The sequence below is a fragment of the Castor canadensis genome, chromosome 6 (assembly GCF_047511655.1).
Source record: "Castor canadensis chromosome 6, mCasCan1.hap1v2, whole genome shotgun sequence".
In the NCBI taxonomy this organism is placed as follows: Eukaryota; Metazoa; Chordata; class Mammalia; order Rodentia; family Castoridae; genus Castor; species Castor canadensis.
This window is the reverse complement of record NC_133391.1, coordinates 118,007,948-118,034,039: the sequence shown is the minus strand read 5'-3', so window position 1 is coordinate 118,034,039 and position 26,092 is coordinate 118,007,948. Positions and strand designations below refer to the sequence as shown.

General features: G+C 37.5%; 1 protein-coding gene across 7 annotated transcripts in view; it reads left to right on the top strand.

The window, feature by feature from the left end:
• The window catches only part of Arhgef28 (Rho guanine nucleotide exchange factor 28), a 285,671-nt gene that overhangs the window by 191,296 nt on the left and 68,283 nt on the right, over nt 1-26,092 (top strand). For all 7 annotated transcript variants that reach the window (XM_074077301.1, XM_074077300.1, XM_074077298.1 and 4 more), the window contains 8 exons: nt 1,656-1,933; nt 7,870-8,077; nt 10,760-10,871; nt 14,377-14,419; nt 18,896-19,019; nt 19,321-19,453; nt 24,780-24,835; nt 25,995-26,043. In XM_074077301.1, the coding sequence (XP_073933402.1) occupies nt 1,656-1,933; nt 7,870-8,077; nt 10,760-10,871; nt 14,377-14,419; nt 18,896-19,019; nt 19,321-19,453; nt 24,780-24,835; nt 25,995-26,043 (1,003 nt within the window). The remainder of the gene's footprint in view (nt 1-1,655; nt 1,934-7,869; nt 8,078-10,759; nt 10,872-14,376; nt 14,420-18,895; nt 19,020-19,320; nt 19,454-24,779; nt 24,836-25,994; nt 26,044-26,092) is intronic.

Genomic DNA, 26,092 nt, shown 5'->3' with positions numbered 1-26,092 from the left:
TTCTAACTAGTCTCTTTTGTCTCCCTAATCCTGACCTAGAAAGCTGAAAACATCATTAGCTTGTATGCTATGCTGTCTGACTGTTTGCAATTAATCTGCAAGCTTATCAACCTTGTAAAATCCATATTAGGAGAATTACTTTGAAAATTTCATTGTCATATAAACTGCTTTGAAAGAACATTCTATTTAGACATAATTTCAGCACAAGGAATCCTTGTATTCCTTTTGCCCCAGTTCCCCCAAGGTTAATATTTTACCACATTTTACTATATTATCCTGTGAGTGGGTGCTTGTGTGTGTGCACATACATGTGTATGCAAATGGGTAAAATATAGATGTAAATTTTTTAATGATTTAAAAATATGGTACCCCTTTATCCCTTAAATATTCATGATATATCTTTCTACAAACATGGACAATCTCTTACATAAGTATAATATAGTTACTAAAATCATGAAGTTATCATTTCTTTCTCTCTCTCTCTCTCTCCTCTCTCTCACTCTCCTTCCCTCCCTCTCTTTCTTTCTCTCTGCTTTTGTTTTTTTGGGGGGGAAGGAGGCTGGGGATTGAACCCAGGGCCTGCACACGCTAAGCATGTCTTCTACCATTGCGTTACACCCACCAGTCCTATCTCCAAATGGTGACTCTCTTCCTTTTTACTGTTGTGCTCCCCAGAAATGATGCCTTTAGAAGACCACCACCTGAAGTCACAAGCCCTTTAAAGTCTCTTTCTAAGAGCAAGTGCTTTGATCATCCAGGGCCCTATTTCACAAGTGCAGGCTGGACTTCTTTCTGGCGATGAGTTTTAGATAAGTTTTAGGCCCCCCACTAGCTCCCTATTCTCTCTCATTCAGTTCTTCCCAAACTTCCCCTGCCTTTGGCAAAGTCTATAGTGGGAGCACAGGATGCTGGCTGGATTTCATGCTTACCTTATTATTTGCAGGTAATTTGAGGTTTGGGAATTTTCTTTCTAATTATGCAGTGTACATGTGCTTTATGTAGTTTTATTTTCTTGTTGTTTCATAGTGTTTTTTGTGAGACTCAGATTTATGTGACTTTACCTTGGTTACCTAGATTCTGCTGAACTAAAAAAAGTTGTTTTGTTTTGTTTTGTTTTTGTGGTACTGGGGCTGGAACTCAGGGTTTCACCTTGAGTCACTCCACCAGCCTTTTTTTGTGAAGGGTTTTTCGAGATAGGGTCTCACGGAACTATTTGCCCGGGCTGGCTTCAAACCGTGATCCTCCTGATCTCTGCCTCCTGAGTCTCTAGGATTGCAAGTGTGAGCCACTGGCGCCCAGCTCTGAACTACTTTTTAAATAAAGCTGTATATGCTTTAGTTTTGTTCTCAAGTATTTAAAATATTTCTCCTCATCTTAAGTCAGTGGTTTATAACATGCTAAAAGCATTATTAGTTTTTGGTTTTGTAATAAAAGACAAATTTATGAAACCGTCTTCTTCCTTTTGTGAATTACAGGATATATCGCCACATGAACAAAAACAAATCTTAGAAGAATCAAGCACAAAATAAAAATAAGAACAAAACAAAAAAGATAAAAAAGGTGGAAGGTTTTTATATTAGGAAAATTTTATTAGTTCTTAGCTAAGCCACTCTTTTTCTGCTTTTCCTCAAAAGTTTTTTCCTTTTAATTTCCAGGTTGGTGACTTGGCTATCAACTATATTAACATAGAGGGGATCTCCACCCACACCAGCTCTGAATCCATGGAGTCCACTCTGGGGCCTCAGAGTTACAAGTGTGCTCCTCCTGATACCAGCCCCAGTGTGTACCCATCCGGTGAGAGCAGCGAAGCCACAGCAAACACTGAAGACCAGAAGTCCTTCAAATCAACACCTAGTTTGTACACTCCCAATTTGAATCTTGCTTTTGGTCTTCGTGGATTTGAAAAGGAACAAAGTCATCTAAAGAAAAGAAGGTAAGATACCGTATTCTAGAGGAAAACTATAGAAAACTGAGAACCTTGTTAGCTAGACTTTGATAAATCTACTTTTGAGTTTTGGTTGTGTCTCCCCTTTTATTTCTTATATACAATTTGAAAGTAAGACACTTAAGAAAACTGACTAAAATATAACAGAGGAAAATCACAAAGTGATAGCATTTTATAATTATTTCATTGGCAGAAATTAAAAAGTCAAACAAATCCATGTTTTGGTGAGCATGTATACAATGAAAACTCCCATACACAGCTGAAAGAAGTGAACATTGTAGAACAATTTTGGAAAATAATGTGACATTGTCTTTTAAAGGTGAATATGCATTTACCAGTATTTATGACAGCAGAAGATAACTCAGGTGGGGAATGATAATAATTATGCACAATTTTCAATTATGTATCTGGATAATTTACAGTGAGGGAAATGAGTTAACTACATAATAATATTATGCAGTTAACTACATAATAACATGAAAATACATGCACCTCAGAAGCATGAAGTTGAACAAAAAAAGTAAGCCACAAAATACTTCTGTTGGATTTGCTTTTAATAGAATGCAAATCAATTTATTATTTTAAGGCACACATATGCATAAGCTATAAATGAAAACAAGAGGATGAGGATGGAAAACCCCAAATTCAAGATAGTAACTACTAAGACAAGTAGGGGGCTGGGAATGGAATGGACCAACAGTATGTTGAGCTTCAGGTTGGGTGTGCTCATGAGCGCTTTCCTTTTATGCTCTGAAACTTAGTTACCTTATTTGTATTTTCTTGGATTATAAAATGTCATTCAAACAGTAGTTTCATTGTACATGATATTATTTCATGCTTATGTGTGTTTGTATCTATGTGTCTATCCATTCAACCTATTGTGTATTTTCATTAGGAAACAAGTCAGCTTCCACTTTTCTTAGGAATAAGTCTGTTTTTCTCTCAGCTCCTGACCCCATGGTTACATGCTCATTTTCACATGCAAAATCATGAATCAAAGTGAACATAGAACACACACACACGATTACACGATTGTGTTTATAAATATTTATCTATGAATGAACATTCACATAGGTGAGTGAACACTCAGTGGAGATTTAATTGGTCAGGAAGGAGAGAAAGGGAGAGGACCAGCAATCAGTGGGTACCTGTGTTGTTTTGCCCTGATCTTTAAATGACAGGCATTAGTATCTAAGTCATGTCTGATACATAAATAATAATAATTTTTTTTTACTTTAGGTTTGAGTCTTGTGAGTTATGGTTTTGTAGATGCTGGAGAGTGGTCATTAGTTTACGTTGCATTGTTAGGTTGAGTCTTTCCACATGTCTGATTGGGATAAGAAGCTGCCAGTCCAGGCAAGATTCTTCACAGTTCTACAAAAATAGATCATACTACATGTGATTAGTGCATTGGATCTTTTACTTATTTATTTTTACATTTATAGCATATATTAGTTGTACAAAGGGGTTTCATTGTGATACTTCTATATGTTCATATAACATACTTTGATCAAATTTGCCCTCTATTACTCTTTTTCATTCCCTTTTAAACTATTTGTAAGAAGTTTCTTTATTTGATTTTCTTTCTTTGTTTCTGCCTTTCTTTCATCTTGTTTCTTCCTTCCTTCTGTTCCTTTTTCCTTCCTTTTTTTCTTTCCTCTTCTTTCTTTCATGGTACTTGGGGTTGAGCCAAGGCCTTGCTCTTGCTTGGAAGGTGCTGCACTGCTTGGGTCATGCCCTCAGCCCTCCATTTTCGTTATAGGTTCCTTATTCTCTACATGTAATCATGTGGCTCCCAGATCTCAAGTTCTTTAAAGGAGACATTCTAGGAACAGAGGGCAGAAAAGGCACAAATTGTCATTCTGTTCTCTTTATGCAAATATTCTCAGAGTATCTAAATCCTACTTCTATGCTCCTGCTCTGGGAAGTTTAGACAGCTCACTCATACAGATAGAGTTTACCCTCTTTAGAATATAAGAAAAATTAAACTGGGTGTGGTGGCACGTGCCTGTAATTCCAGCACTCAGGAGGTTGAAGTAGGAGGATTGTGAGTTTGAGATCAGCCTGGGCTATGTACTGAGACCCTGTTTCAAAAAACCAAGCCAAACCAAACCACAAAAAAACCAAAACAAAACATGAGAAAAGCTATATACTTTGAGTAAAGACAGCCCAGCACAGGAAAAAGAAAGAGCAGCCATTCTCCTGGAAAACTATCCTTCCAGCTGCTCCCACAGGCTGACCCTCCCCTGTGTGCTTCTTCTCTGGAAAACACAGGAAAGAGTGGGAAGTCTGGGAACCCTGGAAAGCACCTTTTGACTCTGGGATGACTGTGGGTCCCTCCCTTTCGTGAATGTCATGATGGGGATATGAAATAATTGACAATGACCTTAAAGTGAAATTCATTAATCAGTGAATAATAGCCAGAGAGGCTGGGAGCTTCTAATTTCTCTAAAGAGAAATTTGGAGGTGCACCATAAAAGCTGTGATTGCTATAGGGACAAAGCTGCCTGAGACCTAAGTCCTAAATTTCCTGAGATGTAAGACAATATTTTGTGGAGCAGGGCACATGAATGTAAATGCTGAACCTCCCTTTCCACCTCATATGTGAATGTTATAGTAGGATTTCCTTGACTCAGTAGTACAGCATCGGGAAGCTCCCAGAATCCATTCTGAAGTCTGCTCGCAAAGGCTGTACAGGTTTGCAGGGAAGATCGGTATCAAGTCACAGCCACACTTTTGGGAAGTGTGGCTTTACCATATAACACCAATCTGAAGACCTGGTAGGAAAGTTGCGAATGTCTTAGGATGAGAGTGACAGATCCACAACTGATTTAGGCAGGTGCTTCAAGTGGAATTATTTTGCATTTCAATGCTCATGAATAAATCCCCTCAACTAAGCCATATAAAGAACCCACATGACTCTGTTTTTAGGAGATTGCATAAAATATTTATGTCTATGTCCTCTTAACAATTATTTTCCCTAAGAAAAATAATAATATATAAAATGTGATTAAAAATGTACCTGGTAACAAATAACTTGGCAATTAACTCATTCATTTCTTCATTCTCATAGTTAGGATGTATTGTAAAAAATAACTATCACCTTTGACTTTTCAAACTGGAAATACATTGTATCTCAGTTGCTACATGTTTGGTGGTAGGAAACCAAAACACAATGTAGATTTCATATCAGTGAAATATCAAATATCTCATTAGAGTTTCAGGTCTATAGGAGGGGGCCTTTTAATTACTCTGCTTTCCCTCCTGAAAGTTTAGCAAGAATTAAGTCATTTGCAGTGACAGTGGGCTCTGCCAGCTGAGTGGAGGCTTTGGTGAAATGAGTCAGTCAATGTATCAGTCCTTTTCCAGCCACTCTGTCTTGGAGAGTCAGCTAGCTACTGAGAGTGACTGCTATTACAGAGTAATTGCCAATGTGGTTGGAATTCTTTTAACAGAAAGAATTCCTTCTCTAATTTAGTTTAACTTGTATGTGAGCTTTTCCCCTCTATGACTGTATTTACCATTGAAATTAACTTTCTAGGAAAAGAATCTCAACAGTTAAGTGAAGCAAGTATAATATGTAACAAGTTTGTAAAAAATTGATAACACTTTTGAGATGCCACAAAGGAAAATCAATAATAAAAACATTTACTTTAAAATATTAGATGAGAGAAACTTATAAGTGTTTGTTTCATTCTAGAACTTGTATGTTTAGAAACCTTTTCTAGTTTGGCCACGATCCACAGTAGAAAATATATGTCATACTGTTACTGTCCCCAACTGCCACATAAGAAATTTTAGCAGTTTTATGAAATAACACATGGAATATATTTTGATATTTTCCATTCTATATTATTGCAAAAGAAAATTCTGGGACTGGTGTGGTGGTGCATGTCTGCAATCCAGCTGCTCAGAAGGTGGATATAGGAGGATTGCTGTTTGAGGCCAGCCTGGGGAAAAAGTTTCTAAGCCCTATCTCAAAAAACAAGCTGGACATTGTGGCTACTAGGGAGGCAGAGGTAGAAGGATTGTGGTCCAAGGCTATTGAGGCATAAGTACCACCCTTTCCCCAGCAGACCCTGTCTAAAAACAAATTAAAACAAAAGGCTTGGGGTGTGACTCAGGTAGAACACTTGCCTGGCAAGCACAAGGTCCAGAGTTCAAATCCCAATACTGCCAAAACAAAGAAAATTCTGTTCATAACCTAATGAATTGATTCCATAATCCCACTAGATTTAGAAAAACATGATTGCAAAATTCGAACCTATAGGTTAATAGCTTAACAAAGCAAAGTTGTAACTCCAGGGCATCAGCATTTATGAGAAAGATTTTCTTAACACTGAACTTCCTTTTTTAATAAGAACTAATCTAATGGGCTCTAAGATTCTGTATTGAAGTGAGGTACAGTGTTTGTCCTCTTAAGCTCCATGCCAACATAGAGACCCTCAAGAAATTTTGGAAAGAGAAAACCCACTGGAGATCCACAGTGGTGCCAGTCATGGCTGAATTTATAGCCAGGGTTTTTAGTGCCTCGTGGTTCGAGGATTCAAAACTGACCTAAGGGTTTGCATTAGGAGCACACAGAGTAAGACCTATGCTCCAAGATTCACATAACTTATTCTGTGTCCTTTAAATGGCCTATGGTTTTTAAAGAAAAATAACCCAAATGGGTTAATCCAAAATTTTATCTTCAAGTTGTTAAAAATCAAGACAGGTTCATTGTGTTATGTTGGATTAAAATCTTAACTCCAGAACTGAAACAACCAAAGGAAAATACATTTAAAACTGCATGCTTCATGGAACTGGAGATCATCATGGTAAGTGAAATAAGCTGGACTCAGAAGGCAAATACCACATGTTTTCTCTCATATGCTGAATTTAGATCTATAGAAAAATGATGGACATGAAAACAAACAGGACTATTTGGGGGATGAACAAGGGTGAGGGAGGAGAATGTGACCAAGGTACATTGTATGTATGTATAAAAAGGTCATAATGAAACCTATTTAAAAATTACAAGAAAGATAAAAAAGGGGGAGAGGGAAGAAAGACTAATGGAGGGGATGAATATGACAAAGTCTATTATATATATGTATAGAAATAGCACAATGAAATTCCTCACATTGTATAATTAATATGCTAATAAAACTGCATCCCTCGTTATTATGCTGATGAATGCTGTTGACCTTGACATTCAAGTGGCTAAAAATGTGAATGTTATGAAATGAACCTGGAATATAGACAAATTCTTTCCTTTTAATTTTAAGATTATGAAAATTGAATGGGAAAAGAAAAATTGTAGTTGAACAGAAATACTACCTGGTTCTGAGATGGAATATTTTTTTTAAAAAATCTCTAAAGATGATAATCTAATGTGACATGTTTGGGGCCTTGTGTGCAATTTATTTCTGACCTGGATCTTTACCCAATTCCCAGGTGAGAGTTTCACACCTCTCCTTTTACCTTATTTCTGCCCTCCCTGAGCTACCAGCTGGGGCCCGCTGAGAGCTGCCACTCTGCATTTTCCCCCCTCCCTTCCTCCCAGGCTTATATTCAAACAGCCCAATGGCTCTGTGTCAAGTGCATGTTCCATGTTTGAACAGTTACTATGGAGTGCTTCTAATAATTACATTTACAAAACACAAATAGTGAGGTTAGCACTAACTCAACCCTGCTTTTGTTTCATAAGACAATTAAAATGATTTTTTCTAGGTAGAAATGTTCATTTGGGGAAACAAAATTTTGTTTAAAAAGAGATTTAGAAGGACTGAATAAAGAATAAAAACCAATTAAATATCAGTGGGAAATTAAATGACTACCCATTGTATCTCACACCAATGAGAGAATCTGAACTCAGAGAAATAGAAACCAGTGTCTGTCTGTCTGTGTCTGCTATTGGATTATTTACTTACTCCATGCTTCAGTTCTAGCCTCGATGCCCTGGTTGCCAACAGTGAAGGAGAAGTGCATTCCGAGCAGCCACACCTTTGCCACACTCCAGCATCTCAGAGTTCCTCAGAAACTGCGGTTCCTACTGGGGATGAATTGGACTCTTTGGAGACCAACACTGAACCAGATTTTAACATCTCTAGGACGGAATCACTTTCTCTTTCAAACACTCTGCAGTCAAAGGTATTCCCATTATATTCAGTTTATTTTAAGGGCACAGAATATGTTGTCTAGAGTATCCCACTCTGTCTGAAAGACAATTCTGTTTTACTCACTAGGAACTAATTTTGTGGAGAGGGGGCGGGGGGAGACTTGTGTGGTATCTGCTTGTGTCTGTCTTTTTAATCTCTGACTGTCTTAATTTTTACAGTCCTTGCAATGACTGAGTTATGTTTTTATAAATTCACATGGAGTACCTGTCAAATATGAACATTTGGTGCAATAATTCCTACCAACCTCCCTTAAGGCAGGGAGAAAAGCCAGTAGTATTAAATGATGTCAAGTGGCCAACTTATTTTGCTCACATGAATATCCACCTGGTCCAGATGTGGAGGTAAACAATGTTAGCAAGGTGGAGGGGAGGTTTGTCGAACATTCCTACATTCCTGATGTCCTGAATGAAACCAGCCTTATAAACTGTTAGGTTTTCCACGAGTGACAGCCTTTCTCTAAGTTGGCAGTTTCACTTTGTTGTTAAAAAAAAAAAAGCCCAATACCTTCTTCCAGTCTTGCAAAGAAAGCCCTTGTGTGTTTGATCGAGTATGTTTCTACTGATCTGATTTAGGTTATTGCCTACTCATTTCTTTTTGAAACTGAATTTACCACTGTAAAACAATGCAGCACTGCTGCAAGTTGTCTTATCAACGTACAGTTGATAAGATAATGCCTTATTTTTGGAGCATGTTCTACACTATACAAAATGTGTTTATGTTCAAAATATAGACTATTTTCTAACTCATTTAGGACCTAAGTAGTGTTTTTTTTTATTTTATTTTTGAGCAGATAAGGTTTCTGGAAGGGTTGGAGTTTTGTCTAAGTACTCCCAGCTTGGTGATACAGTCATTACTCAAACCAAGGCCTCTGATCACAGATCTTCGATCCTTTCCCTTCAGCTCTGACGTGTGTATAGATATCATTATCTTTTGAATCTGAACATCATGTGATATTTCTGGGTAATAATACATGGGATCTGGAGGTGTGGTTCAAGTGGTAGAGCGCCTGCTTTAAAAGCTCAAAAGCCCTGAGTTCAAACCCTAGTCCCACCAAAAAAAATGAAAAAAACCCCAGCAACACATGGGGGTTGGGGGTGTAGCTCAGTGGTAGAGTACTTGCTTAGCCTATGCAAGACTCTGAGTTTGATCCCTAGCACCACAAAAGCAAACAAACAAAATAAATGAGTATAATCAAAGTAAAAACAAAAGAAAGAAAGGTGAACATTTGCTAATGTTGATGCTAATTAGCTTTGAATTTTGAATGTAATTATGAAAAATTGAACATTACTTGGAATGAGAAATAATTCAGAGTTTGAGAAATAGCTTCATGTTGTTCATTTTTAGGAAGAATCATCCTGTAAAGCATATCTTGCCTTCCCTCTGTAATTACCCAATTTAACTTTGCCAAAGGGTTTTGGACAATTTTCAAAGTTCCATTGTCATGAGAAATGATTACCACACATGACTTAAATGAAGAGGATTACATTTGGCTAGGGCCCTTTGTAGCTCATTATTAGCCTTACAGGCCAGCTCAGCATCCTATAACCCTTCTCAATACCCACCCCCAGTGGGTGGGTGCTCCCTGATAAGATATTCGGGAAGACACAGCCAAGACTATTTGAAGCTGCTCAGCCTTCTATTCCCAGCTTTCTTTCTTCCCAGCTCTTTAGCCAGTGAACTCAGGGGAACCATGTGTTTTTACTTAGGAGGAGCAGAAGAGACTGGTACTTGTGAAGGACAGTTTCTGATGGCTTAATTTTAATAAAGTAATTTACATTTCTTTCTTTTACTCCTAACCTTAAGTGATATCTTAAAAATGCATGGCTAGGCTTAAGCCTGAAGTCTCTATGGAATAGGAGTTAGATGCTATAAGTGGACTTAATGGAGTTCTGTTGCATATTCATCTAAATTTTCTGGAATGGTGAAGAAAGCCATGTTTTAATTAGCTTGCCATCTAGCATTTTCATGTATGTTGCCAATATAATAATAGAAATAATATGCAGTTGGGAAAACAGGAACAAAAATGTCAGGTCATTAAAAGGGAATAATATTAAAAATATATACACCAGTGATAGTCAAACATCACTCCAGGAAATGCTGGATGGAAGATACTTGAAAAATGAGCACAGACAGGAAGGACTTAGGCGTTGATCTGAAGTATTTCTCTGAGAGACTGCAGCTGACCATTGTAAATTGAAATAGCTATTTAGAAAACCTTAAAAACTCTTATAATTCCACATGGCTATTGCTCTACCTTCTTAAATATGGAGATCTCAGTTGGTATAGAATTCTGTTCAAATACTATGATATAAAATAATAAAATAACTGGCAATCCAGTCAAACTGATAGTTGTTTATGCAGAGAAAAAGTCATTTGACTTAGTTTTTCATTTTGAACTAAGTTGGTTGGAATGGCATAATTGCATCCTAAAGTATATATAAAGACTATTCCCAAAAGCTCAACTTTATGAAAGCATTAAAAAGAGAATATTTAAAAAGCTGTGAGGGGCAAACAGAAACAAATAATAGATCATGTAAGAAACATTCAGGTTGAATGTTTTTTCAAAGCTACTGAATCAGTAAGATTCAAGGTGAACACATACTTTCAGTCCCATGTAGAATTTCTCTTGAAACTTCATTATTATCTCTTTTAGGACTCACTGTTTTCTGGAATCCGCTCACGATCTTATTCCTGCTCATCACCCAAAATTTCTTTAGGAAAATCTCGGCTGGTGCGTGATTTTACAGTGTGCAATTCAAGTGAGGGTAAGCATATTTACCATTTGGCTTTGAAAGCATTGTTCCAGATCAGATTTTCAGTTAGTATAAGTACATAAAAAACACAAAAACAATAGACAAGTTTTAATTCCATTTCTAAGTTGATTTTTCTAATCTTAGCAAAACTTTTCTCAGTTGTTGCAGATTTAATTTTGATGAGATTACACATACATTTGCACCTCTCTGTTACTTTATGATTTGAATAAAACATTTGCTTCAAGGAACATTCTAGATATATATTACTGTGAGGGTTTTAGAGGAGTATATTTAAATAAATTATACAAATTACTTTTGTCCTATATATAAAGTGCTAAAGTAATCCAACTCCTCAGAGCAAAGCATTGCAAAATAGAGTTTCTTTCCTTCTTTGTTTAGTAAGGGTCTTTGGAAAGATAAAATGGCCACATAGTCACAACACAAATAGATATGTCCTGAGCACTTTTTGGAGGGAGATGGCAATGTAAGTAATCAGAAATATAACTTTTACATATTAAAGTTTTAATTGAAATATGGCATATTTAAAAAAGGATGCAAATATAAGCTTACAGCTTGATGAATTTTCAAAAGTGAATTCTAAGCATAAATAGAATACTTATGGACAACTTTGAACTCCCCTGATAGGTTTTCTCAGCCATTCTGCCCCCATACTGTGAAATGCAAGTATTTCATACTTTCTGTAAATAATATATTATGTAATAATTATATCTGAAGGCACATTTGGGAGTATTCACGCCAATGTTAAGTACATAGTATATTAATGATATTTTTTCAATCTATTAGTGAATGCCTTTCTTGTCTCTTATCCTTAAGAATCATAAGAGGTTCAGAGAGCAAGAGACATTCGTAAGTACTCTGTTGCCCAGTGTGTGCCATTTGAACTAGGATTGATTTGCTCTTTCCTTCCCTTTTCCTTTCCTTCTCATTTTACCTTATTAATTAACTTTAATTACTGTCTTGCATTTTGTGTCATGTGGAACAACACTGTGAATATAATCTTTATGCTGGAAACTGCCATCCTGAAATAATGACTTTTGTATAGTAGCTGTTTAACAAATACTTATTGAGTTAATATGATAGACAAAATACATAAAAATATGAAACAAATGCCTCTTTGTGGGCTTCCCCCGCCACTTTTCTGGGATGTTTTCTTGGAAAAGAAATAAAAGTAAGCTGATAAATAAATGCCAGTTTTTATTTTTGGAATGAACAGATTCTAAAAGAAAAGTTCTCAGAGAAAATTTTTTAAAAGGAGTACAACTAGCTTGAGAGGGACTACCTTTGGACTTTTAAAATTTTTTGTAGGTATTTTTAGGGTCTCCAGGTCTCTCCAACCTTCATTTGGGTTCTTTTCAACAGCAACTTGATACCTCATGACTGACAGTCGCAGTTGGTGAATTAACTTTACACTGTTAGTCTCTGGAAAATGTGTTTAATTCCTGCATGCAATATGCAACGTGATGGCCTCACCTTTATGTCTGTGCTTTCTCTGATCTGTAAAGTCAGAGAGTTCCAAAGTTTGAAATTATTGACCAGATGACTGAAAGGAAATTGTTAAGGGAATCATGCCTTGACTTATTCGTTTTTTTAATGGACAAGAAACCCTAACCCTTACCTTACATACAAACTTTAAACCTTTGCATTTGGATTAGAAAGACTAAAAAGCTGACATCAATTCCTTTGGGTCTCTTTCTGCAAATAAAACCTTGTCTTTTGAAAGTGTATTTAGAGATGGGGCTACTCAAGTAAAGTTTAACACTATCCACAAGGTAAGCATTGTAACCACCCAGCTGATTTAGATTGAGCTGCACGCTACACATGCAAAGATTCCAGTGGATAGACACCATCGTTGTGACTGATTGCATGGATGTCATGAAGGGCAGTCAAAATTGTAGGGCTACAAAGAGAAAATTACCTCCTACTGAAGAAAAAATAATTTTAACTGTGTTTATGTAAGGAGAACACAGGTGTGAAAGCTTGCATAGTTCAAAGACATATTCTAATGTTTCATTTTTAGTTAGCTTAGTTTAATCAAAAGTAAATTGATGTTTGTATTGCCATTAATAGTCTTTAGATGAATTTTGGGTATTTCTAAAAATTTTCTCTATTTGTTCTTGGGAAGAGCTCCCATTTAGAAGGTATAATTCACATGTCCAAACTTAGATGCTTTTTCAATCCTGTTTATTCTTATTTGACACATTGTCACTTCCAAAGTGTTAGTTACTATGATTTTTCATGAATTTTTTTTCTGAGTCAAGAGTACAGCAGTGACATTACTATTTAATGCTCATATACATGAAATGAAGTCCAGATTTATAATTTCCTTTGGTAATTTATGGGTTTAGATAGAAAGGAACATTGTCACTATTTAGATAATAATTACAACCTCACCAAGATTGACAAGAGCATTCAACACTTAAGAATTTGAAGAGTGAAGTCAACATACTTTTGAAAGTTACTGTGAATTGATAGGTGGAATCTTATTAAATTGTGTGCAATTGCCTAACCCTGTCCTATTACTTTTCAATTTGATTATCTTGTATCTCATTTTTTGGCATTTCACCCTGTTTATAGTAAGAATCATAATTTCTATCTATAACTTAATTTGAGGAAGTTTTATAATTGCTATAAAATGAAGCTTTTGACTTTATCAAAGTAGATTTCCTGTTATGGACAAGATAGTACCAGGTATAATGATGATATTATCACATATCATGTAACATTTATTCTCATTGTATATCAGGCCCATTTCCTTTACAACCTAGTTTTGCCTCTCCTCTGTTTTGGATTGTAATAGTAAAGAATTTGTCCTGCTCTGTAGATGGTGTGCTCCACAATGAGCATTCCCTCCTTCAGTCTTTCTCCCTGTGTAAAGTAAGTCAGTGTCTCTACTCCATCCCCATAGTAAGTACTCCAAATTTGGAAACAAGATGGTGCCAAGCTTGCATGAGCCTGACCTCCTACCCCACAAGTCTAAAGAGAAAGGTGGTTCTCCTTTCCCACCAGCCACTAAGCACATCTTCCAATTGGCTGCTCCAGGGATTTTCCAGAGATATTGCAACCATATTAAAATAGACTCTTTCTTACGCTGGCCTTCGGGAATTTTCCTTTGAGCTTTGCTAAAAAAATGGCTAAGATATTTATTGATTCTATACATTGGGGAATTCATGTTATGAACAGGGGTGAAGCTCTGGTGAGAAAAATCCAAAAATATAGAACCAATTTTCTGCACTTCTGAAAAATGTCTGCTTCTCCTTGCTGATGCTTAGTTCTTCAAATCATAAAACTGACCTCCTCTCCAACCTTTCCAAACTAGAGAAAGCAATAAGATATGTAGAACAATGCCTTGGTTGTATAAAATTCCTTGGTTTCTCATTGCTTTGCAGATAGTAGTGTGCATAATGATAAAATATGATGAATGTGTGCATTTCGTATTAACGTGACCATGAATTTGTCTCATGCTTTAGTTTTCATTTTATCGTTCTGTGTCTTACAGAGCAAAGAGTTTACAGCTTACCGGAGCCACCAGGAGAGAAAAGGTACTTTGTTCCAATTTCTATAGGCACTGCTTGATCCATCTTTGCAAACTTCACGTCACTTTTCTTTGCTCAGTAGTTGGTCAGAGGTTATATAATAACCTGCTGATGCTCCTTTATTCCTTCTGTGCTCTGTGTTGGTGTGTCAGCTGTCCCCTTTCAGGCTGGCCTCAGGTGAGTTGGCCTCAGGACTAGGGACAGGATGTTCTGTCTTGTGTTATTTTAAAGGCTGAATACTTCCAGGGAAAGGTGTGAGGACCACCTGCCTCAGAAGGCAGCAGGTTTGCTCTGGGTGATTGTCCATGACACCCAGATGACTCTAGTAGCAGGTCCTAAGGGGTCATTATGGACTGCCTGAACATCCCCACTCTCTTCCCTTGGGATTGTTGCTTAGCAGTGTTAGGTTTGACACAAAGAATAAATGATGCAGGAATTATCTTGAGCATTACCACTTTTCTGGTTGACTTAAAGAATGTCTTAAGCCTAAGCTTCTCTTTTTCGTAGAAGGTAAACTGTTGCCAGAGCAAAGCTGGAGAAGCAGACCATGATGCAAGCAGGCTTGCTGGGTTCTGTTGGCCTTGAATAACTGACGGAACATGAGTCACTGTGGAATAGCCCTGGGGTGATGTGCATAAGTGCCAGAGATGACATAAATGTTTGGCTTTAAGGAGCCGTCTGGAAAACAGTAACAGAGCTTTAATCTTGGTGATATTAATATTAAAGCTCTGAAACCTTTTAATTTATATAGATCAAAATAGACTATTTCATTTTAAATCTTGGAATGAATGTACCAATAAAAAAGTCTCTTTTGGTTGATAGCTATCTTTTTTAAAGACCAGAATAGAAATTCCAAAAAGATACAAACAAAGGAAGGACATGGTGATGGTGAAGACAGCATTGTGACAATGACAATGATTATGGCAAAAGCAGTTGTTATTGACAGTTATTGGATGTTTTTATGTATCTTGTGCTGTTTTGAGCAGTTTATATTCATTATTCATACAAGTAGCTTGCATCCTAATTCTGGAGTTTGGTCATCATCTTGGTTATCGTTTTGTGTAGTTTTCTTCCTGTCATCTTTTAAAATAATTGGTGATCAAGATTATAAAGGCTTAAAGATTATAAAAATGTTCTAAAACAAAATTATTCTACTACGAGAAGGAGTTAATACGTAGGAGCTAATGTCGTACTAGGTTAAATAGTAGTTTATGAAATGTTTGAACTTGGATCGGGTGTGTATGGAGGCCCTTTCTCATTCCCTGTCACTCCTGTTTGTTTCTGTTCTGTCATCTTCCTTTGTCTCACATACTGGAAGTACCTGACCCTTCAGTTCCTCCCCTTGGAGTATTTAGTAGAGTAGATCTTTCTCGCCTACTCTATTCCTGATGTCTTGCTGGATATGCCAGCAAGCCCCTACCCAATGCTTTGCTTTAGTGATATTATAGATAATCACCCCAGAACTGCCCTCTTTGGAATGCTCTTATTTATACTAATCACTTAGTTTCTAGAAAAGGATGCTTCCACGTAAAAGAGGACTCACTCCAGCCCTTGCAGGCTCATTTCAACAGATACTCCATCTGTTCCAGTTTTGTTTTAAAGATTGTATAGTATGATGCAGTTATTTTATTGTCATCATCTAACTTAAATCTAGTATATCTATTACTTTTTAAAGAAAAAAAAATCTATCTGAATGTTAAAGGAAGTGCGGAAGTACCACTGTGTCAATTTTCAGTTTGCATAGTGGGAACTTATTTTAACAGTTTAGATGCCCGGTTCTTAAAAAAAATAGAAGATTATAGGTATAACTAAGTATTAAGATATTGAGGATCTATATTCTTAACATTTAAAATATCTGCTTACCCATTTAAAAGGCAGTACCAGGAGAATCTCTGAAGATTGGGGCTTGTAAAACTTTATTGTGAGTGACTGCATTGAACTGATTATAGAAATTAGACATTCCTGTTCTGGGGTGTTGAAAAAAACTTAATTTGGGGGGAGGGAGAATTAAAGGAGAATGAAGGAGGGGGTGAATTTAATTAAGATATACCGTAAGCACTTTTGTAAATGTCACAACGTACCCCCCAGTACAATAATAATAATAATAAAAAAGTTTTAAAAAAGAGAACTTTTTTTCCAGATTCTTATCAATTTAAAAGCTATTTAAATTCTGCAATCAGTTGAGGATTTTTCTTATCAGTTCTTATCTAAAGTAGCTGATTGCTATATAGATGAATGTCACATATTTTAATCAGCTAACTGCTTATATTTTCCCATTCTCATAATCTGATAGTGGGTTGTCTGTAATATTTAATTTTTCTACCAGGGTGGATGGTGGTTCTGTTTTTCATATTTAGTATTTAGACCTGGTATGTTTACTTTTTTCCCAGATCTCATCAACCTTTGAGCCTAAAAGATTAAAAGGTGTGGTTGTGTGGCATTTTGTAGAAGTATATAAGGTGTGCAGTATGGTAAATTGTAGTGCACTTACAGGCTTTTAATCAAAACTAATTTTTTTCTGGATGTAATCTTCAATAATACAGAGAATAGGAAGTAGGATAGGTAACCAACAATAAATTTTCTTTTATTTGAGAGTCGAAATCTATTGCTGGGAAGTTGGGGAGGGGACTTCTTGGCCCAAATATCCATGCTGGTCATCCTTTAATTCTGAGATAAGTCTTTTTTACTATACAGCTCTTTTCTTAGACATTGATACTTAGTGGAGTCACAAAAGGGGTTCCATAATAGGATTTTTCTTGAGGCAGTGTCTTGCTCTAAAGCCCAGACTGGCCTGAAACTCATTCTGTATCCCAGGTTGGCCTTGACGTCTTGATTGTCCTGCCTTTCTTCCCAAGTGCTGGGATTACAGACAAGCACTGTGTCATGCCCAGCTTAAGACCAAATTTCCTTCTAAACTCTCAAATGTGCTTTTCCCCCGATTCCAGAAAGTGATCCTATAGAATATTATGACATGAGGTTTGCAAATTAGGATGTCTAAGATACCATATATCCTAATTTGGGGAAAATTTAGATTATATTAACCAGTCCATTGCCTAAGGCAAACATGACTAGAGGTGGCTGTGGAAGTAGAAGATAAGTTAGTCAGAAGTTCTGAAATCCTTCCATTACTGTAAGTCATCATTCAATTCTATTTACTTTCTATTCTCTTGCTTTCCTTTCTAGCTTTTTCCAATGCTTCCTCTCAATAGAAAACCCAATTTCATTTACTGTGCAGAATTTGGGTAGCAGGATGCATACTGTCCCAACCATGCCTTTAGACTTATGTGGCAGGGAGGCAGCCCTAAAGCCAATTTTTTAAAAAAATAAATGTACTTATAAGTTTGAACTCTGAAGTACCTAACATGATAGAGTTTAAATAATTTAGTTTTGTTATATATCAGGTAAGTGGTGGGATGGGCCCTAGAAATAATTTAGTCTAAGCCTTTCATTAATCAAATGAAATAAACTTAGGTCCTAAAAGTTTTTGATGAAGGAAACATTTTCATGAAATGTAACCATATATATTGATCAGTAATATGATAGCTTTTAAGTATTTTCCAGATATTAGCCACTAATACTGAAAAAGAGAAGTTTAAGGGGTAGGAGTTAGGAAATATTTTTTATAGAAATAGTCTACAGAAGTGTTATCTAGTTTGACATGATAACTAGCTCGAATCTTAATATAGTCTCTCTCTGTCATTAATAATATTAAAAGACATAAGATTATTAGAGGAATTCTTAGAAATGTAACTTTTCATAGATTTTTCTAGAGAATGGCTATATGGATTAGAGGAAAGAAAGTATTCAGGATAATTACCTCTAGCTTGCCTTTTATTTTGGGTGATGTGGGGGAGGGAGTATAGACAGTCTTCTCTCCTTTACAGCCTAGAGAGTCTCAGATTGCAAACAGCCTGACTGAGCAGGAGAGACTGAAGCAAGAGCCTGATGCTCAGGCTTTATCAACAAAGGAAACTTGTGTCTACTCAGTATCATCCTTGTGTTCCCAAAATAAAACCCAGTTTCAGATTGTTGGTTATTTGACTTCTCTGTGTCCTTGGAAATTTCTGTTAGCATAGTAAACAGGGAGATGACTATTGTCATAGTTAAATTATAGGTCTAAGAATTATTTTATTTCCCTAGTATTTTTAATGAAGAATTTCCATTTTTTCTCTTCAAAACAACCATTATAATAAATCTAAAAATGTAAAATCTAAGAACATATAAAAATTTGAGCTAAGTTTCATGTCAAACCAGATAACACTTCTGTAGAATATTTCTATAATAAGTATTTCCTAACTAACTCCTACCCCTTAAACTTCTCTTTCTCAGAATTAGTAGCTAATATGTACTTATCTCTGAGACATACTTAAAATGTGTATGCACATACAAACATGTATGTTTGTGTATGCCATTCTTTGCTCCCTCTTTAAGTCCTGTAAGATGTGATAACAGATTGTTTTTTTTGTTGGTTTGTTTTTTTAGGATTCAGGAAGAAGAATGGGATAAATACATCATCCCTGCCAAATCAGAGTCTGAAAAGTATAAAGTGAGCCGGACTTTCAGTTTCCTTATGAATAGGATGACCAGCCCTCGGAATAAATCCAAGGTAACTCAGGGTGGGCACCTGTTTTCTGAAAGCAAGGGTGACTTCATTTCTCTGCCATTGCTATCGTTTACATGCTCCCTTTAAAATCACTTACCTTAGATTTTACATATTCCTTTCTTATTGATTATCGCCCAAGTCATCCTGGGGACTAGTACATTTTGGTGTTGTGTTCTTGGTGTGCAGTCCTGATACCCCACAGAACAGGCAGGCTTTGTCCTCTGACCTCCATTAGAAGGCCGGCTCACAATGTTTGTCTTTTCACATTTACCCCCATTTTCCTGCTGTTGCTGCTGTTGTGAAGATGAAAAACAAGGATGCCAAAGACAAAGAAAAACTGAACCGACATCAGTTTGTCCCAGGAACATTCTCTGGGGTTCTGCAGTGTTCGGCTTGTGATAAAACGCTCCTGGGGAAAGAGTCACTCCAGTGTTCCAGTAAGTTCTTGGTCTAGTGTTTGGTCTAGTGATGTGTTTTGTCTCTGGACAGTAATCCCTTCTTTAGGTAAATGTTCATTTTTCTATGTTGTGCTACTCTTCTGTTTTACCACCTGCGTGGTCTCCTTTTCCTAAACCTGGGTGCCCTCTAAACTCCGTTCTTGGGCGTTTATTCTTTTTCTCTTTATTATTTCTAAGAATAGTCATCAGCTATATGTTCTAAAATGCCCCATTTCTTCTCAGATTAAAGTCTTTGTCCCCTACCTTTTGCTACCACATTTCCAGTTGCCTAGAGCCTTCACACTTTGTGCTCCATGACCACTTTTGAGAACAATGATGGAATAAATGACAGATACAAAACAAGACTGTCAAAGGCACACTGGCCCTAGGGTGACCTTATACTTGGGAATTGTCACTCACAGTTCTCATTGTCTCCCAGACCCAACATATATGTCTAAAGCCAACCTTAAAATCCACATGCAGATGACTGCCTCCTGCATGGGTGAATAGCACTGCAAACTAAACCCTGACCCTGGTGATTCTGCTCCCTTTTTCCCCTGAGGTTGAAGGTCAATGTTCTTTGGCCTCTGTTTCACCTGGGCAGGTTCTTGTCACTGCCTTCTGACCTGCCGAGGGTGGATTGTGCTACTTTCCCTCCCCAGGGATTTTCATCTGCAGTGTATAATGAGCACTTTCACCTCATTAATCTTTATAAAACGCCGCTGTCATCAGCCCACGTGAATTTAAGGACGATTCTGTCTTTTGTTTGCTGAGCCAAGTTCAAGCTCTTTCTGGGCATTGAGCACCTCACCTGCAACCTGCTAACTGGCCCACACTTCCCCTTTAGCTCTGGTTGACAACCTGTGGTTCCCATGACCCTTGACTCTCCCTACAGGGATTTTCCAGCCCTGCCCCTGTCTTGCTCATGATAAAATCCCTTCTCTCAGATTCACCTACTCCAGCATCTGGATCTAGAAATTTCACCTTCTCTTCAGAGGTCTCCCCTGTCCACTGTGATCCAAAGTCCCACCAATCACCTTAATGATTTATCCTGTTCAGTTTAGCATTAGGTTATGTACAATCTCTCCAGTTTTTAACTGCTAAAATAAACTAAGGGCTATAGTCACACAGCAGTTTTATTTTATTGTTCTGCTGGGTGAGGGCACATTGTAGCATTTATAGAGATTCTTACAATGTATCAAATATATCATACTTGAATCTTCCCCTCCCCCCTATGATTCCTGGAACAGTTTCAGCAGGTATCATTTTTGCATTTACACACTTGTATATACATTGTTTACACCATATTCACCCTCCTACTCCTTTCCCTGCCACCTCCCCCCCAACCAGTGCCAACCAACACCCCCTTCCCCCCACATATGACTCTTAATTAGCACCTACAGCAGGTTTCCTGAAGCTGGCCTTTAGACGCTCGTGTCCAGTTAGTGACTGATAAGGCCTGGGTAGCCAGAACCCACCAAAAGGTAAACTGTTGTGGCAAACAAGGGGTTGGCTCATATTGAGTTCATTAAGTGGGTTGAGATGGAGGTTGTAGTGGAAGTTGGGAATTGCTGAAAGCATCTAATATATATGTAGCTGTTAAAACAGTCATTACTTAAAAAAATGGATTAGGAGTCATGGAAGATAGATGGTTTAAGGAGAAACTTAAAATTACCCAAAATTTTACCACCTAGAAAATTGCTATTAATATTTTGATGGTGCCCCTTCCAACTATAAAAATCTATGTCAACTTTAAATGACAATGTTTCATTTGATGTGATGTCAGATTGCATTTAATTATTCTACTGTATGATTAACTTTTTCTTCTTTTTTTTGTGGTACTGGGGTTTGAACTCAGGGCCTACACCTTGAGCCACTCCACCAGCCCTTTTTTTGTGATGGGTTCTTTTGAGATAGGGTCTCACAAATTATTTGCCTGGGGCTGTCTTTGAACATGATCCTCCTGATTTCTGCCTCCTGAGTAGCTAGGATTACAGGCGTGAGCCATGACCCCTAGCTATAATTTTTCCTATTTTTTTCACAACACAAATGAGTATCCATTTGTATCTATCTCTGTTCACATCATTGATTATCCCATTAGAATAAATTCCAGAATAAGTATGTATGTCAAAAAGTACACTTGATTTTCTCTTCAACTCTCAGTTTTTTTAGAATTAGTTTTAACATCACTGTTCTTTTTTGGGTGGGGAGGAAGTGAAAGGGTGTTGGTGGCTCCCAACATTAATTTGCTTGTTAATGTTAGGTATTTATATTGGGTAACAGAATGTGACATGGATAATCTCTGTTGTTTTCGGTAGTTAATCATATTCCATGGGCATATTTTTGTTTTTAATTGTGAGGGTTGTTTTTCTAATCTTAAAAGCATGACATGATACAGAAAATGCATTTTATAAGTAGTCAAAATGGGGGTGTCACTTTTCTCTGTTAGAGCTCAAGTTACTAACTTTCTACAAAAATTATATTTCTATAGAGTTCTCCTTGTTTATAGATTTTACTGCTTATATTTTAATATTATATCATTTAGTGCATAGAGATTTCCAAATCACTCTTTCATTTCAGATTTAACTTTAATCAACATAAAATTACCCTTTAATATCAATAAATGCCTGTTGCATTAAATTTTACTGTGTCTAAAATTGTTATTTCTTTTTCTTTTCTTTGTATTTTCTTTAACTCTTTCTGTGGTTTTGATTTGGGGCGTGTGTCTTTCATTTGGCTAGAGGTAACCTGTTATGTAACTGAAAGATCTGGTTTTATAACAAAGGGTTTTTCTTATTTACGTTTAATTTTACAACTTCCAACTGTCTTTTGTAGTTCCTTGCTGTTTTCCTTGATGTCTGGCTCAGCTATTTAGACCATGTGTTGGCTTTTATTCTCTCCTGGGATTTGGCAAGATCCACTCTTTTAATGTTTACTAATGAAGGCTTTGAGGCTATGTGAGGCTAATAACTTAAAACTCTTATTTTCCTTGTCTTTACTCCTTCCCCGTCAGCTTATGTTAATGTACTGAATTTACATTAATAAAATTGTATAATATATAATTACTGTATAATTTTACTGAATAATGTACTATACTTTTACACTGTATATTTAATCTTTCAAGAATAATTTTCCATTTCAAGAAAAAAAGTTTTTATTTAGTTATATACCTCTACTTATAACAGTTTTTAGATGTTCTTTCTTTGGGCTGTTCTACTGGCTTTTGCTTCTTTTTTTTTTTTTTAAACTATAGTCCATCTATTGTTGAACTCTTAATTTTGATACTGAGCTCAGTAGCAAGAATAGGATGGAGCAGTTTCCTGAAACCTTGTGTACCTGAAGGTATATCTGTGCTTCTTTCACAGAAGAAAAATTTACCTGGCTATATGAAACATTGGATCAAAATCTTTCTGTTCAAGATACAATATAGCTGAGCACTTACTATCACTGGAGGAGTTTGGAGCTTGCCTGATCTGATTCTGTTGGTGGTAACCCCACCCTTTCTGCCTCCATGCTAGAGGACTTCTGAATTTTTCATCATGTGGATATCATCAGAGGTGTCACATTGTCATTATTTGAAAATGGCAAGAACTTTTGGACTTTTTTTTTTGCTTCTGAGGCTTGACCTCAGGGCCTACACCTTGAGCCACTCCACCAGCCTTTCTTGTGATGGGTTTTTCCAGATAGGGTCTTGGGAGCTATTTGCCTGGGCTGGCTTCAAACCAAGATCCTCCTGATCTCTACCTCCTGAGTAGCTAGGATTACAGGCGTGAGCCACTCACTGGCACCCGGCCCCAGCAAAAGCTTTTGACTTGTCTTTTGAGGTGCCTGTTTTTTTTTCTATTGTACCTTTAAGTATTAGTACTCTGATCTAACTTTTTTCTGATTTCTTCCTGGGATAACTGCGACTCTGATATCTGTCTTCTTTGTGTGACATCTTCTATTTTATAATTACACCCTTCTTCTCCATGTCCTGGAGGGGATCTTTCAAGTTTCATTTCATAGCACTGATGTGGTATTTTTGTGTATTTTGTCTGCCCCTCTTGGTTCAGTTTCGATCTCCTCCACCCTCTCCCTTCCTTACAGTCACTACTTGTCTCACAAAGCCCCATCTCCCTTCTCTCCTGCTGGCCTATTCTCCCACTTGGTTTTCTGTTCTTGGCCTTTTGGTCCTTTTTTTATTAAAGCCTGGCCTTTTGTCTCTCAAATATCTGCACGTTTCATCTCTCTTTCTGGCCTCCATTTTCAGAGGTTCACTCTTCCAATGAGTTTCCAGTCAGTGGAATCTCAGAGTTTATACTTTTTTCTTCTTCCTTTTGTTTTCTTGTTCTGAAATGAGGAGGGAGCTGTCAGATTTCCACATTTGCCAGGAAGGCCGGTATGCATAACAGCCTCGCCTCTGCTCCTTGACATTGGGTGTTGGCTGAAAAGCCTCTCCAGACCCCAGGCAGCTGAGGGACAGTGTAGAGCTCCACTTCCCGCCCGATCACAGCTCTATCCAGTGTGGCTTTGACAAGCCTAGCGGGCTCTCCAGCTCCTGTGGAAGGACTCTTTCCAAAGAAGTTTCTGGCACACCACAGGCTCCTCCAGCTGTGGGAGGTTGGGTGGACGAGAGGATGATGTAAAGGCAGGTGGCAGGACTGGAAAGAAGATGGCAGCCTGGCAGAAAGCAGTCCCCACTGTCACCCCTTTCCAAGAGAACAACTGGTCTTTGTGCCCATGGGCAGAAAGGAGCAGGAAAAGATTCCCTTACTTTCTTTCAGGGAAATGAGGCCACATTGTTTTATGATGTAAAACATGGACAAGTGACTTAAGTGTTCTAATTTAATGTGGCATTAAATTATTCAGTGGGAATTTCTGTTGCAGCCTGACAATACTTATTTTTTTAAAGCATCATTGGGAGCTTGTTTTATTTGTTTCCCCCCCCCCGTCCCCCACCATCATCCTAGGCATTTTACCTGGTGTTGGAGTGGGAGATTGCTCCAGTTGGGTGGCAGAAATCCTTTATAATATAATGCATAGAGTAGGAAATGAATTCCCAGGCAGAGCCAGAAGTGGCTCATGTACATAATTCCAGGTTTCATAATTGATGAGATAATTGCAGAAGATAAAAAGAAATCTTCAAAGAAGTTCAAATTCAACAGTGTGCCTGGGTTTGGGTGGAACTATGTGACAGGATTTAAGTATTTGTCATGCCTTAAACTTTCTAAATATTTGTAAATTTTCTATGCCATTTTTATAATGACCAGTAAAAGCACGACGTAGTCTCAGTCATCTCAGATTTGCTTCAGTAAGGTGGTTGCTTTTGTCTTTTCCTTTATTTCAGACTGTAACGCAAATGCACATAAGAGTTGTAAAGACGCCTTGCCTCCATGTACCAAGGTAATCTCTTAGTCACTGGTGAATACATGGTCTGTATCTAGCTTGTTTGCTTCAGGTTATCTGTTTGAGTCCTAGCTCTTTTTCAGTTGCTATTCTCTAAAGTGATCATTGTAGTGATAACATAACACATGCTCAAAGTATGTTATTTACTTAGCTGTACACTTAGCAATGAAGAAAAGGCCTAAGTCTGGCCATTTGTGGGGAGGTTAGGCTTCTGGAGACATGCTGGGTTTAGCAATGAAAGCCTGAGTATTCATAAATGAAAAATAGATCAGAAATTCTCAAGCGTCAGCCAGTATCACAGTCACCAGGAGGACCTGTTAAAACCCACACTTCTGGGCCCCACTCCTGGAGGTCTAGGGACTGAAGATGTATATTTCTAGAAAGTTCCTGAGGGTCCTGATGCTGCTGAGACCCCACTGGGAGACTACTGCACTGGTGGAATGTTCTCCACCTTTGGGGTGGCTTTGTGTAGATGAGGGCATCTGCAATGTTCTTCCCTTCTTCCCCACTCCACAGTCAGTTCAGAAATGCAGGAGAGTGAGCGTGATGTTCCCTTGGCCGAAAACCTGGGGTCCCTCACTTCTGCAGTAACTGAAACGAACATTGTGTCAGGCAGCATTGCTGGCTGAGAGCTATTCTAGAAGAGATGTTTCAGAGCTCAAGGTGGTGTCTCCAGTAGGCTGGAGGAATGGGGGAGTAGAAGGAAACAAGGAGGAGAAAGGCTGCTTTGCTAGGATGCCTCTCTCCCCAAGGTCTGAGGTGGAGATTTCTGGTTGCCCTGAGGCCATTAGTGACAGGGATTGTCCATAAGCTCATCTCATTATTACCTGAACGTGTCATTGTCATTGAACACGTCATTGTCATCAGATTTTGCTCTCTTTTTTTATGTTCTGGTTATTTATTTATTCACTATGCACATGGTGCTGGAGACCAAGCCCAGGGCCTCACACATGTTAAGCAAGTGCTCTACCAATGAGCTACGCCTCCAGGCTCATACTTTGCCCTTTGTTGCATTTGATATCTTTTGCTTTGAATCCCTCTTTGTTTAATAATGAAAATGATACAGGTAAGAATCCCGTTCTGTGTAATGATGTCTGCATTCTTGTAGCCCGATGGTGCTTTGATCTCATTTTACGTTTCTAATATTCCTTACCAGAAATTCCAAGAGAAATATAACAAGAACAAACCGCAGACCATCCTTGGAAGTAAGTGATGTGGAAAATGACAAAAACTTTTTAAAATTTAATACATACC